The following is a 16,430-nucleotide window of genomic DNA, read 5'->3' as shown; positions in this document are numbered from 1 at the left end:
CTTCCATGCTAAACTTGCTAAGCTGCTTACTTCCTGTACAAGCATCTTGCACATTGCTCTCTTATGACTTTTTAGAACAAACAGTTCTTTCTTTGTGCCCCCCCCCCAAAAAAAATCTCAATACAAATTATTTAACAAATAAATATCTCTTTCCTCTCATCACCTTATTTTGTATTTTTCCATCCCACTGTGCTGGTTTTGAGCAGGTTCTCTGAAGCAAGCATCTTCAGCGTCGCAGTGGTTAGTAGTGACACTACTGCCACCAGAGTTGTCACTATCCTGAGTGCCTTAAACCAAGCAGGGTAAGTAGGAAGAAGGCCCAGATCATAATGCAGCGCTATCCCTAAACCCATTACAAGCAGCAGGGCACCGCAGGTGAGGTTTTCATAAAGGAAGACCTGCCAAGCAAATAAAGGAGGCACGACACTGTTACCCAGGTTCCGCCAGTCGGGCTTGGCTGGACTGTTCTCCGGGATAGCAAATCCCCACTTGATTCCTCCTAGGAAGGAGACAACCATAGCACCGTATGTAATCTGAGCAAATGCCAGCTCGGGGTAGTAGGTCCCTTGGACAGCCATTGCCAGCGGCACAGAAACAAATGGAAACAGTCCTGCAAGGCTCAAGTAAAGGGCTGGCTTTGGAGAATCCTTTATCGACGCCAGGCGGTACTTCTGGGGATCCAGCTCTTCGTTCTCGGGCTCTTTGGGTTTTTTTTTCTTTAAGAGGGGGATCGAAGTGTGAAATGCCTGGAGCTTGGCTGCGTATATCGATGTTCGGTTGAAGCTTAGAGATCTTGAAAGAAGAGAAACATCTCTGTGCAGATGGAAGATGAGAGGAAAAGAGCAACTTGTCTTATTCTTCCCGAAGTGCAGCAGTCTGGAACCAGTTAACTTCTGGAGCTGCAACTATAAAACTTGTTCTGAACACTTTGCAATTAAAGCGTTTTATCCTACAGTTACCTCACACAGGAAAATGTGTACCAAATAGTTTTCCAGGGAAAAGTTCCTCCACAGTTGCCCTTCTCCTCAGTTTTCAGATCTTTTTAACCAGTTAACTGGCTTGGCTTTCATAAGTAATCTGATGAAGAGCAGCTAAGGTCTTTGTAGTGAATAAGGAAATCTGAAAGATAGGTATAGCCACCTATTTTTCCACCTAAACATTCTCTAGACTTCAAGTTAGAAGTACCGATCTTTTTCAGAAACCCTTTTGACAGAAGAGTACGAAATAATTATAGAAATAGGACAAGTGTCAACCCAAAAACTAGCTACTATCCTTTCACCACTAAACAAAACCAGAGATAACCGGAGCTGAGGAATGCCCCTTGGTTACTAAAACTTGACTTTTATAAAACAAATGTCTTAGCTTTGGCTAAATGCTGCCGAAAAATCAGGAGTTCTCTCAGAAAAGCTTACTGTGATAAAAGCATGCCTACTCTAACCTGCAAGTCATCCTTTTTTTTTTTTTTTTTCAATGCTTCAATTATATCTTTTACTGTCTATTTTAAAGAAAAAGCAAAAATGCTTCAGGAACTTACTCTGAAAGGTGTCTGGAAGCAGCACCGTTGTACAAGTCGGAACATACTTGCTTTATCAAGGCTCTAAAAAAAAAATCAGGAGACCATGTGAAGGTGATGAATAGTTCTGATTTCTTTACCAGTGGTAAGACTTTGTATGCTTAAGCATTCTGTAACATTCCTTATAAACCTTAAAATAAATACTTCATGTATTCTATTTTTATTTACCAGCTGCAGGACGTTTTGCCCTGGGAACTGAAGTCCCAAGCGTGCAGACGGTTAGCAGAGCGGTTTCCAGCTAAGGAACCCACCCAGGCGCTCGATCCCCACGTACGGCCCCGCTCCGTCACACGGTACAAGGGGCTGACGGGGGTGGAGGGCCCCGCTCACCCGATCCAGGAGCCGGTGCCGCGGGCTGGGCCAAACCTGCCGGGCAAGGGCACCCGCCCCCTCCCGCCCCGCGCGGCCTCCGCAGCTCCCGGCCCGCGCGAGGCGGCTCCCGCGTGGCGGGAGGAAGGTCCGGGCGGAAACAAGCGCTAGTGATCGCATTCCGTCATGCCTGACGTGTCCCCCTCAAAGCCGGGCCTCGACCCGAGATCCCGGCATACAGAGTGCTTAAAAAGCGGGATCACAGGGTCAAAGATAGGATCCCCTGCAGGAGGAGGCAGGCTGGTACTCGCGCCCCTTGCCACTGCCGCAGCTCGGCTGGCGAAGAACAGGCCTCGTCGTGCGGGGAAGCTCTTCATGCGAGGAGGAGCCTGCGGCCGGCAGAGTTGCTCCCGGGGCCCCCGCTTCTCCCGGGGTTGCTGTCCCTGTAAAGGGGCCTAGCGCCCGCTGCCCCCCTTTACCTCTCGGGATCTTCGCCGCGGGAGAACGTCGCTCACACGACAAGGCGGGCGGGCTCGGGCTGGACTACTAGTCCCAGTCTGCACTGCGGCGCGAGGGCGCCCGGCGCGGCGGGATAGCCGCAAGGCCTCGTGGGGCTCGTAGTCCCCGGTGGCGCCGCCCTTCCGATTGGGGGGGGCCGCCGCGCGCGCTCCCGCCGGCTCAAGCGCGCGCCCCTCTCCCGAGGGAGGGGGGGAGGGGCTCCGCGTGGCCGCCGCCCGAGCGCGCCACTAGGTGGGCGTGTCCCTTCCGCCTCGACGGCCCCGCCCACCGCGCGCGCAGGCCCCGCCCCCTCCGGCCCCCGGCCGGGCAGGGCCGGGCAGCCATTTTGGGCAGAGCTTTGTTATGGTTGTGGGGCCGCGGGAGGCAGCGCGAGGGGCCTGGCCGGTGAGTGTGGCTCCCACCCCCTCCTCCCGCCGCGCCGGCCCCGCCGCCCCGGAGCGGCCCTGCCGGGACCCCCCGCCGGGCCGGGACCCCTCCGGAGGCGGCGGGGCGGCCGCCGCGGGGGATCCCTCGGCCCGGGGCGGGGGAGGGGGGGTGGTTAAGGAGGGGCCCTCGGCGGCCGCGCCGGGCCGGGGGGGTCGGGGCCGCGGCGCCTCGTTGGTTGTTTCCTGTTTGGCCCCAAAGTTTGTGGCGCTTGTCACGGCCTGCGGCCCGCGCCGCCCTGTCACTGAGCGGCGCGGCCGAGAGGGGCCGCGGCCGCCGGGGTAAAGTCCAGGCCGGGGGGGAGCCGGGCGCGGGGCTTCCTGCTCGCGGCCCGGCCGGCCGGGCGGCGCGGCCGCCTCCCGGGGTGACCGCGAGCTGGAAGCGGAACCGGGCGCTGCGCCGGGGCTTCCGCGGGCCGCTCGGCCTCGCTGCCAGAGGGATCACGGGCGGTTTTTCCGGCCCCCTCGGGGTGGCGGCGCTGACACGTGTGCGGCGCCGGGCAGCCCGGGCCGTCCTCGGCGGCGCAGACGTGGCCGGGAAGCTGCCCCGGTGCCGCGCGCTCCCGCCCTGCCCGCGCGGCAGCCCCGGGAAGCGGCTCCTCCGCGTTCCCCCCGGAAAAAGTTACCGCGCTGCCTCGTGAGCACTGCGGGCTCTCCCGCGGGCTCGGTGGGAGCAGCTCTGCTCGCACCTCCCATTCCCGAGAAGTATTTGAGACTTTCCGTGTAAAAACGAGTCAGCCCGGGACAATTTTAGAGCAGTTCAGTGGGTGTTTGTAGAAGCTGCAAGTTGTTAAGCAGCTTTAGGTGAACGGTCGTTACTAAAATCGTTGTAGGCGACGGGGCGGGGAGGGTGCTCTTTTAAGAGCTCGGCTTAAAGATGTTTTTAGATGAATGCAGCCAGGTAAGTCACCCTGGCCAGCCCCGCCCCTAGGCCCGGGTGACACCGGCTTCGTAATGCCAGGAGTATTCGGAAGCGCTGGAGGAGAGTGCGGAAGTTGCAAAAGGCGATGGGAAAACAGCGGAGGTGACGGTCGCCAGGCCCTCGGAGACGCATCTGCTCCAGGGCTGACGTTGCCTCTGTGAAACGGTGGCTGGTTAGGAGAAAAGCTTGTGGAAATGCTACTTAGCGAGTGAATTTGGCCAGTATCACAGTGAAAGGTGCTCTGTGCTCGTGTGCTCATCTGACTGGAGACCGGGATTTCCAGCTTCCAGTGGCCAAATCAGGACAGAAACAGGTGTAGGGGAGAAAGAGGAAGTAAAATTCCCAGTTTTATGGAAAGCTGTCTTTGCTCCCTTGCTCTTTCGGCTCTTTCTTGAGACATGCCTCAAGAAGATTTTTTTTTTCCTGTTTGGAATAGAGAAACTTCAAGTTATTTATTCATTTATTTATTTATTATTGCAATTATTATTACAGGAGTTTCCATCAAAGCCCAGTCTCTGCCTTTTTACTTCCTCTGGCTCGTAGTGTTGATTCTATATGACATGGAAGTTTCCATTGCAGATCCCACAGTAGGACTTGAAGTGAAAAATATGCATGGAACAGATGGCATTTGGGGAAAAAAAAAGTTCTTTTTTTGTCTTTTTTTTTTTCCTGTGGATGTATTAATAATGAGAGAGATGAGGGGAATGCAGATGTGCTATATAATAGACCAGCACAAGCTTTCTGGTTTCTGATGGATGAAAAAGACTTTACTTTGAGAACATTGTTGCAGGATGTTGTCACCTTGTCTCATAGATTTGGCTGCTTAGAAGGTGCTATTAGTGCAACTCTTGAAACTCCTCTTTTACACTAGGTAATGAAGACACTACAGAAAAGTAGTCTTTTATAGGAAAAAAACCCCTATTTTATAGTAATCACTAACACTTTCATTACATGTTAAAATATTTGAAGAGCTGATGAACACTAGTTTTCTTAGTATTGGAAAATACCATTTTTTGATCTGCAGATTTCGGGAATGTTGAGTGGCAATTCTTCAGTAAGTAAAGAAAGTGGAGTTTTGTTTGTCTAAAGGGTTAGAAAATGCTTTTTTCAATTTAGCTTCAGTGTTACAAGGTGTTTGGAGTTGTATAATTGTTGGATTGGCTCAGTCTGTGAGGTGTATGTACTTCAGAGTTGCTTCACTCATTTGTTGGAATGAGCAGATTGGAAAAGGTGTAGTAATATGAAGTAGAGCTAAAACATGAGCACACCTGTTCAGTAAATTTCTGGCTGTTCTTGCATGGGCATAGCTTTTTTTCCTTGGTTTTGAAAACAAAACTCACTGAAACGTGAGGTAGTTGTTCCTTTAACTTATATGGGGTAAGTTCAGACTTACGTTGCTTCACCAGTTGCAAAATTCAGTATCTCCCACCAAGTTTTAGTTTCTTAAATTTTTTGCTAACTTGTTTTGCTGCCTTGTCCTGGAGGCAGGAGCCATTTAGATTTCGTTTAGCTAACAAGAATGTCAGTAGTTCTAGTGTCACTCTTGCAGGGACCAGGATACCAGCTAAAGAGTGTGTGTCTTCTGTTTTGGTTAGAGTAATAAAGTGCGTGTTCTCTTTACTTGTCAGGTTTGATGAAAGGCTGCGAGGCTGGTAGAAACAGGGCTCTCCCTAGACTCCTTCCTGAATGCCGGGGTGTTGTTTAACTTGTGCTCCATAAGTTAATGTTCCTGCGAAAATGCACCAGTTACTGTATGGTCAAAAGATAAATGTGTATTTTGGGGAGTATATATGAAGATTGATAGCGCCTAAGTCCCAATTGGCCCATATGTATGTGTGCAGATACTGCTCATGCCTGAAAGTTAAGGCTGGGTTGAGACATTAGCATGGCAATAAATGAGAGAGCATATTAATCATATAGATTAGTGGTCAGGCTTTATCACTCTAAATTGGATTTTTTTGATTAAATCAAATATTTTTCCCTTTTTTACTTCCTGACTTATTTGATTTCTAAAATCACTAGCACAGAGGAGAATTAACACTTTAGGCTTTTTAGACTTGGCTGTAATTAAATAGCAAAAAGACTTTGCAGAGCCTTGGTGCATGCGGTTTTACAAAATGACTTATCTGAAATAGTGATATTCCCATCATCTTTTTTTTTTTTTTTTTTTTAATACCTTTGAACCAATGAGTCCAAATGTAACTAAAGTTTTCTATAGTAACTTATGTTCAGAAAAGAAGTGGTGCCAATCACTTTTGAAAATGGAGAACACCAGAAGCTACCAAAGTTCTAGGGCTTGGGGTCATTGCAGCAAAAATGCCAGTGTGGTGATGTTTTGTTTGTTTGTGATTTTTTTTTTTTCCCCCTGGCATCTTGTTATGTCTTCTGGTTTGGTGTTTTTGTAGTGTTTCCTTCCATTGTAGAAGGAGTATTAAGATTATAGTGCAACGATCATGGCTTTTAATAGGCAAAGCTGTGAGTTTATATTGTTGTCCAAATGCACATTCTTGTTTTCGAGAATCCCCTTTTTTTCCAGAAGAAGAAATAAACACATTAAAGGAATTTTAGAGTAACCTTGCCTTCAGTTTCTCTTCGAAGTCCTCATATATAGTAAGTATTTGGGAAGGATAATAGTGTGGCTGAGAATAACTGCCAGTGAGATCAAGAGTTTTCATGTGACAGAGGCTGTTTTCCTGCATATTTGTGTGACCCTTATAGCATAGTTGCAACATACAGAGTGTGTGGCAGTGACCATCACTCTTTGGACCCTTGTAATCCCCAACTTGTTCGGAACAGTTATCTTGTAAATAAAGGGCCAGGGCTGCCCTAGAGCTATGGGCACAAAGATTCTGAGTACACAGGAAGTTACTGATGAATTTTTATGGTGAGTGTTATAACAGGTCCGCAGCCTTTCAGCAGAAAGGAATGACAGTCACCTGTCATTGAAGGATTAATCAGTGTTAGCAGGAGGTGCTTTGAAAAGACCATTGATTATAATCTTTAAAAACTTGATGGTGGAGCCCCACCAACAATATTTGTCTTAAATACACAGATGATATGATCTTGATACACTGTGTTGATTTCAGACCATTTCTTTAGTTTATTTTAGCATAGACAAATTTGAGTTATGAGGTTAAGGAATATTACATTACACAGCAAAGCAACAGCTGGCTCGGCAGCAGCTCCGTGGGAGAGAATCCAGGGGTTGTGGTGGCTCCTGAGTTGTCATGAGTCAGCAGCAGTGCCGTTGTGAAAAAAAGGTCTTGTCATACCAGAAAACATATGCAAAAGAAGGCATCCTAAAGGAGCTAAGGAGGGAATCTTTCCATTCTCCTGAGGGTTGGTAGGTCTGTGGCTAAAAGTGTTTTGCTGAGTTTTTGAAACTGTTACACTTTGAGAAAGATATGGCTGAATTGCCAAGGATGGCAAGGTCTCCAAAAAGATAGACCCTTGAGTGATGATTGAAATAAGAAATTCACAGCTAAATAATTTTATTATTACTATTATTCAGCTTGTGGTTCATCAGGCGGTGATCTGGAAAGTAGCTATCTGCAAGTATAACTGGGGACCAGCTCTGAAATACTGCCACTGCCTGCAAGCTAGCATGTTTGGTAGGTGGATCAGGCTAATTTTTATCATCATCAATACTTTGAACTTAAAAGCCTGTAGTTTTGGCAATGAAATTAGGGAGTTGGGGATTGTTTGGTTTTTTTTTTTTTTTTTTTTTTGGCCTGTTTTGAGGGAGGGGGGGAAAAAAAAAAAGGACACTTGTGTCTGATCCCAGACACATCTTTTTTTTCTGCTGCCAAGCAGTGTTGTGATACAGATGGCCTGTGGGCTTTTCCCCCTCTCCCCCTCAAAAAAACTATTAGGATTGAATTTCAGTAAGAAAACACTGAAGTTCTGGCCTGGAGAAAAGATATCCTAAATCGTAGCTGCAAAGAGAAGTTAGTCAATTTTCCAGTAGTCATTGTGACAAGGGCGAGTAGTTATAGGCTGAAATTACGACAACAGATATTTGGGTTATGCATTAGATGCAGGGACACTTTCAAGGTATAAAGATAATGCAAGCAGATTGTAAGATATGCTGGAGAACTCTGATATGCTAATATTCTTTTGATTTACAGCTCCCCCAAAATGTTCCAGTGGCAGTATGAATACCTGCATAATGAATTCCAGTCCACTGATAACAAACTTGTTTTTCTGATACTTTGAGACATCTTAGGAATAATTTGTGGACCCCTGGAGCTCTGCAGGCTGAAGATCATGGCGCAAATTCTTTTTTTTGGAGGATTGCTTAATTTATTTTCAAAGACATCTGATGAGAGAACATAAAGCTAAAGTCTTTTAAGCCTCAGGAAATGGGGATGAACTAGATGGGTTTATATTTTATAATATATTTTATAATATTATAATATGTTTATTATAATATTTTTTCCCCACATGTTTTTCTACTGTTCCCTAGTTTAGAGTAGGACACTAGGATAGAAGGATGGCATTAGCTTCTGGCCTGTGCAGTATGCCTGCAGAATAACAGTGTAATGTGCCTTTGGAAGATACAGAGACCAAACATGAATCAGACAGATAACACCTGGCACAGAACTGCTTGCTTTATTTTATTCAGTATCTAAAAGTTGCACTGACTAGGTCAGAAAGAAAGCTCCAGCACATCACAGTGAACATCCAGAGAGGATATATTCCAGCTGCAGCAAATGCAATCTATAGTTAGGGAGAAAAAGATGCTGTATGGTTAGGGATCACTTGTTCCTCATTTATTTCAAGTCTAAGGCCAAACTAACAGAATATTTATTCCCTGTTCATTGTGCTTTACATGTATAGCCCTTCTTTTAAATGGAATTGTCTTCAGTGACTTTTTGGTATGCATACTTTATTAAAGAAAGTGTTGAACATTTTAAATTAGTAGAATGGAATACTTACATGTATTACAGTTAGTAAAGTTTATACTGTTATCATATGCTTACTAAAAAGTGCTGCCTGAACGTATCTATCATCTCCTAGTTGCAAATGCAAATAAATGTGGACTTTTTGCATGTTGTGCTGCTCTTGACAATCTGCTTGCTTTCCGTCATTCGTGAGTTGTTTTCTTGCTTTTCCTAGGTGTCCCTGGTCTCGTTGGACTAGGGTGATGGTACTGAGTTGAAGAACTACTACAATATTTTTAAGAGAATGGTGTCCTATTTCTTAAGGTCCTCCTTTGTTCATTATGTTGATTTTCTGTGCGCTGTCTTCTTTGCAAGAGAACTGCCTTAATTAAATCTCTTTATATCTCTCTTGCCTCATCCCAAAGACTTTGGTTTTGGTAAATAGTCTGGTCACATTTGATGCTCTTTTCCAAGGGAAAATGCTTTTCTTATCCCCATACCAAAAATATTTAAATACAAGTGTGCTGTAGTAGTGATAGTCACATTGGCAAAATACTGTGTACTTTATTCAGTCACCCTGGGTGGGGAAACACCTTTCCGATATCATTTTGGGGAGGGGGCTAGAGGGGGAGTGACTGGAGAACTTCTTACTTTGCTTCTGCTTAGGATCTCTGCATCCTTGCAAGCCAGGTAGGCAGGAGGTATCTATTATGCAGCAGGGATGAGCTGCTAATTACATATTTGCAATTCCTTCTTTATGATGAGGAATATTATCTTGGTGTTGGCTATTAAGAGAGAAGACTTTATTCATATAAGGCTTTGAGCAAACAGTATAGATATGCTGTTCGTTGCTATTTCTCCTCCTCTGTTGTCATGAGGTTTTGGGGAGAACAGTGTTGTCTTTAAAGGCAATGCTGAGAAGGCTCTCATGCCTTGTAATGTTCATGGTAAAAGGTCTGTAAATCAAAGTGCACTGCAAAATAGATGTTTGATTTCATTCCCTTCAAGGGCTTAAAAGACCTTTGGACTTGAACTAAAACTGTCAGAGCACCTTCTCTGGGTTTTAAAGTATAAAATACTAAAAGAGGTTAAAAGTTCAGAGCATTGTTCACATTTAAAACCTGATACTATTTAAACTATGTTTTCTTATTTTGCATCAGTGGTGTCAATTAACACACTCAGCACAGGTATATGTAATCCATGGGGCCCCCCTTCCCTCCTGCAGAGGAGAGCAAGGAGCAAATTCTGTTATTTCGGATAAATACTACAGTTCTCCAGTATAAACAGTGCTGCAGACTGTTAAAGGACTGGTACAGATGAGTAAAAAGTGGGATATTAGAGGTGTGAGGCATGATGGTATTGTCAATGGCTGTAGGGTATAAAACATCCAGGAATAATCTTCGAAAGGCCTAATATACGGGACCTCTGTGCTGTCCCCATTCTGTGCTTGCCAGAAGTTAAAGAAGTTCAGGGTCTTACTTGTCCAGGATGGTGCTATCTTGGTGCTTCAAGTAAACTCTTAAAAATAAAAATCTTGCAATTGAACCATTCTTGTTTATCACACTAGCTGAGGTTCCGAGTGTTGTCTTGTTACACAGGCTTCTGTACGGGTTCCTCGAACTTTCCAAAATATGCAAAATGCAACTTGCTGTTGAAGATAAGCTGGCTGGCTTTGAGGTTATGGTCTCCTCAGTGCATCTGGTGCTTTTGACACAGTAGTTGCGCAGTGATATTGTTGATTGGGGACATTTGGATCAGTTGAGGCTAAAAGGGACAAACAGCAGCAGTGTTGCTAAAAAGTATGTCTCTTGTTATCAGTGTTTTCTTATTTATTTGCTGGAGAAACTTTCCTTCCTTGCGTTCCTAGAAGTTACTCTTCTCTCGTTATGCTACTGTTGTATGGCCCTGTGTCTCCAGCTATTGTTAAAAAAAAAAATAAACTATCTTCTTCCCCTGCCCCTTGTTACATTCAGCATGTTTGAGGACACGCACAAGACCTGGCTGTTAAAGCTTTGCAAGGGCACGTGGCTGGACAGATGTGTGTGTGTTTCCTGTAGGATTCACTATCACCTTAAGGGAAGTGGCAGGAAAGCTGCTAAGTGGGCAGGTCTGCACGCAGTGAATGAGATTCCTGTGGGAGGACTTTCAGAAAAGATCTTTAGTGTATGAATGTGTTCAAACAAACTTTTCTTGAGATATTTCAATGAATTGGGACTACTGATTTGCAGAAATAGTCAGATACAGAATGTAACGTATACACTCTAAGCCTGTCTGTTACTCCGGAAAAACTTTTGCATAGGGAAGCTTCTGGCATATTTTGATCTTGGAATAATTAGACCACCATGTTGTTTTTGAATGCAAAACAATTCTGATTCTGTAAAATAAATTAATTTGCTTTAAGCTTTGCAAACAAGATTTTAATCTCAATAACAGCTATTTTTTATAAGAGCTTTCAATATATGTGGGAAGATTCCATTCTGGTGTATGATTAGCACTTTAATTCCCCATTCATTATTTTGATGACTACCCATAGCTCTACAAAATATGGTGCAGGTGATGCTTGGCATTTTTAGATGTTTTTTGGCTACTAGGTGGCGTGAAAAATGTTGCTCAGGTTGTGTTTCTATTTAATACCCTCGTCCTTTATATTCAGGTAGCATTTTTGTGTACTTAGTTAAGTGATACACTAGAAAAAGCCAAGTAACGCTGGCAGATGTATATTACAGTTATTTTGGCACATAATAGCTCGGGCTAGCAAGCACTATTAGTTGTACGTGTCGTTTGGGAACATCTACATTTGTCCCTTCAAAACTGTTTCGGTAGTGGAGACAGATTGAAGGTGCAGCTCGGGAATAGTGTTAATGGAAGCTGAAAGCAGAACGAAAGTAAGTTTGTTTTGTAGGTACTTCATGCGAATGAACTTGCCATTATCTGCAAATACGTAATTTAACTTGAGGACTTAGCTCAGCAGTTGTTATGACAACTATTGAACTAGCAGTGCTACAGGCTCGTCTCTTCTAGTCAGGTCTAATAACACATGCGAGGTTGAAGCTATATTCATAATTACATTATTTTAAAGGTGTTATGAATGTGTATGCTCAAATATGATTATCTTAATAAAATATTTATAATGATAGTCATACAAAGGCATGATCTGTTTCTCGCAGAACCAGAGAATGAAATTTCGTGTGTAGCCTTTTGATATCCTCAAGGAAATCAGTAACACCCCTGACTTCTCCAAGGTTATACTCTGACTGTAATTCATTATGTCTGTGTATGTGTTTGATAAATTTTAAAATGTTAGGAAGAGATCATATTCTGGTAAATACGTAGGAGGTTAATTTCTGCTTATAAACTAACATAGGCCTGCTAAAATGACACTCTGCTCTGAAGAGTAGCTAGGTAAAAAGATCTGTTATGTATGTTTAGGCATATCTGTTTAAGTAACTTTAGAAGAGCTGCACAAAAAGAAAACTGATGAGGAAGTAAATTCTCTTCTGCCCTATGCATCCATTAAGCTGTTTGCTATTTTTTTGTGAATGCCTTTGCAAACCAGCTGACATGTGATCTTTAAGAATATTACAGAAACCGCATTTGAGTTTGTAAGGATTGACAGTTAGAAAAACAATCTTTACTTTTTAAATAAGCATTCTATTTAGAGAAAAAATATAGAAATACAGTGAAAATACAGAAATGAAGTGAAATAAAACTGTGGCAGGGATAGGTAGGTGTTGTGGGTATAATAGGCAGTAAAAGCTGACTTTTACGCTAGGTTCCCAGTAGAAGTTCCGTGACTTTATGGCTTCTTAATGCAAGAGAGGAGAAAGGGAGTTAGTGGCTCTAATTAAAAGGAGTCTGTGTAGACACTGGAGCTGATGAGACCTGGGGAGGTTTGCAAAGAACTTGGAGGCAGTAGGGGAACATCAGTGAACACGTCTCCTTCAGAAGTTTGCACTGGAATTTGTAGAATGAATAAAGATGAGGAGCACTGATTCTAGTTACTCCCGTTAAGTAGCTGTGTGTTGGAATGGCATTGCCTAGCAGGCAGTTTTGTGCCTGTTAAGTGGTGGGGCAGATCTCGCTTTTGGGTGCGCTTTTGCAGCGCTATAAGCCTGGGAAGGCAGAGGAAGGGGAGGAAATAGGCACAGTGTGCTGGTGCCCTGGCTAATATCTGCACTTTCTTAGAACGTTTGAAACATCATGATCCCTTTCCAGTGAGTAATTTTTCATCTCAATAGCTCACATGCCTTGGTAATTTTTAGCTTGTGTCAAGCCTTGCTTTCTGGTCAGCACAGATCTTGGCTTCTGTACCTTGTTCTAATATTGGGTATATATAGGAAGCTCTGCTTGAGACTCTAAGCTGTAGAAACACTCTGTTACAGAAACGACCTCTGGCCAAGCCTGTGTTAGCAGAAAGTCATTAACAAAAAGATTAAAACAACTGTACAGCTATATTCAACTGTAACATGGTGGGAACGCTTTGTGAATGGGCCTTTTCACCTGAGCCCTGCTTGCTTCCTTATCTTAGTCTGTGCCTCTTTTAATTTAAAATGCTTGTATGTTCCTGTCATTTTCCCATTAAGCCTTTTAAATTTATTTAGACAAATGCATAGGAAAATTTGGTAATAAAATAAGCATTTGACCAATTTCACTGGTTTATCTGACTTGGTGATAGATCTGGTTTCTTTCACTTGCGGAGTAAATGGCAGGTGTTTAGGCTTCATGTCTAAGTATCATTCAAAGGAAAGAAAGTATAGTTTTATAACAAGCTTCTAAGAAGAGAAATAAAAGTTAAATTATTTTTATATAATTGCAAAAACTGAGTGGAGAAATAACAGTAAAAATATTTTACCTAACTTGTAAAAACAGATAAATTAAGTGATCTTTAAAAAAGATCAAAACTTAATAAGTCAAAATTTTATTAAGTTGATCTTTTGATATATATTAATATGTCTGATGCATATGCCTCATATAGTGAGTATATTCTCAATTTCTGATTTGTATTTCCAGAGGTAATTCAGACTTGAATTCATTTAAAGAAGAAAAAAAAAAAAAAAAAGAGAGAATTAACTTTGTACTGACAAGTACCTTAGTACTCCTGTTTCCAGGAACTGGGAGTGTCTTTTGGGCCTAATCTTTGTCCTTGGTGTTTTACACAGAGAAGCAGTTAGAGAGACCAGTTTGGCTGAACTGCAGATGTTGTATGGGGAGATGTGGGAACTTTGCTTTCAGGATATGTCTGAATGTCCCGCACACATGTGCACGTGTGTCATCAAAGCAAAGCAGGTCACGCGTGTACTCCGAGGAATTGCTTTCTTTATTCATTACTGAGTAGCTGGCAAAGGTCGTTTCAGTTCTGTGTAGCAATCAAAAGAGAAACTGAATGTTAGGTAACAGGAAGAGGCTACAAAAACACAGCATTTCCTGCTCTGAATCTGTCATACTTCCAGATCTTGAATATTTGATGCGGCTCTGGTTACCCTGTATCTAGAAGATACAATAAAATTTAGCAGGGATAATAGAAGTGTTCAGAAAGCTTCTGTAATTGGTTGGACTAAATAGTCCAAGTTAGGTTGGAAGAGAGATGACTCATTATGCATATCACCTATAAAACCATAAGTTGCATGAAAAAGTGGATCGGTCACTTTGGAAACATAAGAAAACATCTAAATGAACTGAAACTGGCAGTTTTATGACCAAAAATTGGCATTTACACAAAACACAAGTAAACTCAAACTGCCTCATTTAATTTGGGAGCCAAAAGTATATAAATGTGTTCAAATTCTTTGAACACATTTACGTACAAGCTTGAGGTGGTAATAAACTTTAATACAGGCTCTGACTTAAAAGTCTGCAGAACTGAGAGAGTTTGCTGTGATCCCTACTGCTATCCATATTAATTTGTTATAGATTGAGGTTGCACTTGACTTACTTTGGTCTGACCTATTTTGATTTCTATGATATTGATGGTAGTAGAATGGTAGGGTGCAGAAGTGGTCTGTGGGTGGACTGAAGGTATAACATGATTGTGAGAGAAGAGGTTGATTTTGGAGAATGCATGCTGAAGGTTTTTGGTGTTACTTATTTACAAAATTCATCTAACAGCAAGTTTTTTTGCTTTAGCAAAAAGAGAGCATTGAATGTTAATGTCACGTTTCAGTCTTTTTGTGCAACTTGCTACATTCCAAGGGAGTGCTTGTGTACGAGTGAGTACATTAATGGTGTAAGACCAGCTGCAGACTGCATGGCATAGAGCTTTTTCCTTTTGGGGATGACCAAACTATTGACTTTGGGAAGGGCTCGTGAACTTGGAATTTCCTACCTGAAGTGTCTTCTGTGCCCTACCTGCACAGGAGCAGGTGGGTGGAGATTAATTTAAGCACCACTTAAATTTACTGTAGCTTCTGTGCAGAGGTTTCTAAATCTCCCAGCGAGAGACCTACAAGGGACATGGTTTCAGAATTAGAGTTACACAAGTATCAAAATAAATGGTGAAAGGTTTGAAATGATGAGCGCATAGTCATTCTCCTAACAAGTATGAAGCTTTGGGGTTTGTCAGTGCATAATTTGTTCTAACTGTGAAACCGTGGTTTGCAAGGCTTAGGAAGACATTGGTCTCAAATGTTTCTCTAAATTGCACTGGACTGTTCAGCTACATGTCAGACTTCAATGAACTGCCCAAATCACTGATCTTATCAATGATACCAAAAGAAGAGCTTATGAGACCTGAATCTTCTGCAAGATATAAATTGATGGTTGGAATGAGATTTTTTGTTTTTTGGGTTTTTTTTTTTGATTTTGTCTTTTTGATCTGATATTAAAAGATGTTTTATTACCTTCCCTTTCCTATTTATGAACAGTGTTTAAAAAAAAAAAACTTGGTTCAACATGGATCCTATATTTTTATGGTGCTTTTGTTATGTACCCAGACCTATTTCTTACACAAATGAATACCACAGATTGAGGTTTTTACTTAGACACCCTTAAATCCATTACTGTGTGTGTTTTGTTGTTGTTGGGGTGTTTGGGCTTTTTTTTTGTCTGCATAGATCCATTTTTCAGCTCATTGTGAATAATTCTTGAGATTCATTAAATCAACTTCTTAGTGCAAGCGTTTTGCTTTTGTCAATAGTTTGGAATGGCTTAATTGCTATAGAACTTGTTCTGAAAAGTGTATTTATTCAGAGAGTAATGAATCCTGTTTAAACATTCAACTGTGTATTGACTTTGTCCCTGTTTCTTCTCCCATTTACTTCTCAAACATTTGATATTAGACTCAGAAGGTCACACCTAAAGTGGTTTTGTCCCTGTGCAGAGTTCAGCATGTTGGGGAAGCTGTTTGGTCTGCAGCGGTTACTGCTGCACCTCAGCACATCCCTAAATCTCCAGGGGGGAAAAACCTTTTTAATAATAGTTGTTTGGAAGCTAACACTTTTCTTGTTAGCAGTGTGTGACATTTTCTAGCTTGTCATACCAGGTGAGATGTTCAGGCAATTGCTGGGTCAGTATTTGTTGTGGCCAAATCCCCTCTATTTGTTCTTTGCCTTGGTCAGGAGACTTCTTGGTGCTGCACCTGCAGAAATCTGACCGTGGCTCACGTCTTTGGGGCAGAAATACCTCCCCTTATAAGCTCCTTTGCACAACAGTAACATCTAATTCGAGGAAGAAAAATGGTATGGGAATGAGAGAGCATATTAAAAGGACTGATGCAGAGGGTAAAAAGGTGGCAGTTCTTAGGATCTTATATGTGTTATTTTGAGCCTCTATCTTAAAGACTTTAAAAACACAAACCAGCATGCTTA

General features: G+C 42.8%; 2 protein-coding genes across 2 annotated transcripts in view; one reads left to right on the top strand and one right to left on the bottom strand.

Moving 5' to 3' along the window:
• Nucleotides 1-164: 164 nt before the first annotated feature.
• TMEM69 (transmembrane protein 69) lies at nt 165-2,393 on the bottom strand. Its single transcript, XM_088526150.1, has 3 exons — nt 2,362-2,393; nt 1,535-1,597; nt 165-905 (listed from the first exon to the last, which is right to left on the bottom strand). Exons 2-3 carry the CDS (start codon nt 1,577-1,579, stop codon nt 165-167), a joined length of 786 nt encoding a protein of 261 aa, XP_088382276.1. The 5' UTR covers nt 1,580-1,597; nt 2,362-2,393.
• Nucleotides 2,394-2,700: 307 nt separating this feature from the next.
• Nucleotides 2,701-16,430, top strand: part of GPBP1L1 (GC-rich promoter binding protein 1 like 1) — a 32,750-nt gene continuing 19,020 nt past the window's right edge. Inside the window, exon 1 of the mRNA XM_088526160.1 lies at nt 2,701-2,785. The gene's annotated coding sequence lies outside the window, so the exon portion shown is untranslated. The remainder of the gene's footprint in view (nt 2,786-16,430) is intronic.

The sequence above is a fragment of the Tinamus guttatus genome, unplaced genomic scaffold (genome assembly GCF_059628265.1).
Source record: "Tinamus guttatus ecotype Peru unplaced genomic scaffold, ASM5962826v1 Tinamus_guttatus_pri_ptg000242l, whole genome shotgun sequence".
In the NCBI taxonomy this organism is placed as follows: domain Eukaryota; kingdom Metazoa; phylum Chordata; class Aves; order Tinamiformes; family Tinamidae; genus Tinamus; species Tinamus guttatus.
The sequence above is the reverse complement of the archived record's forward strand: the minus strand, read 5'-3'. Positions and strand labels throughout refer to the sequence as shown.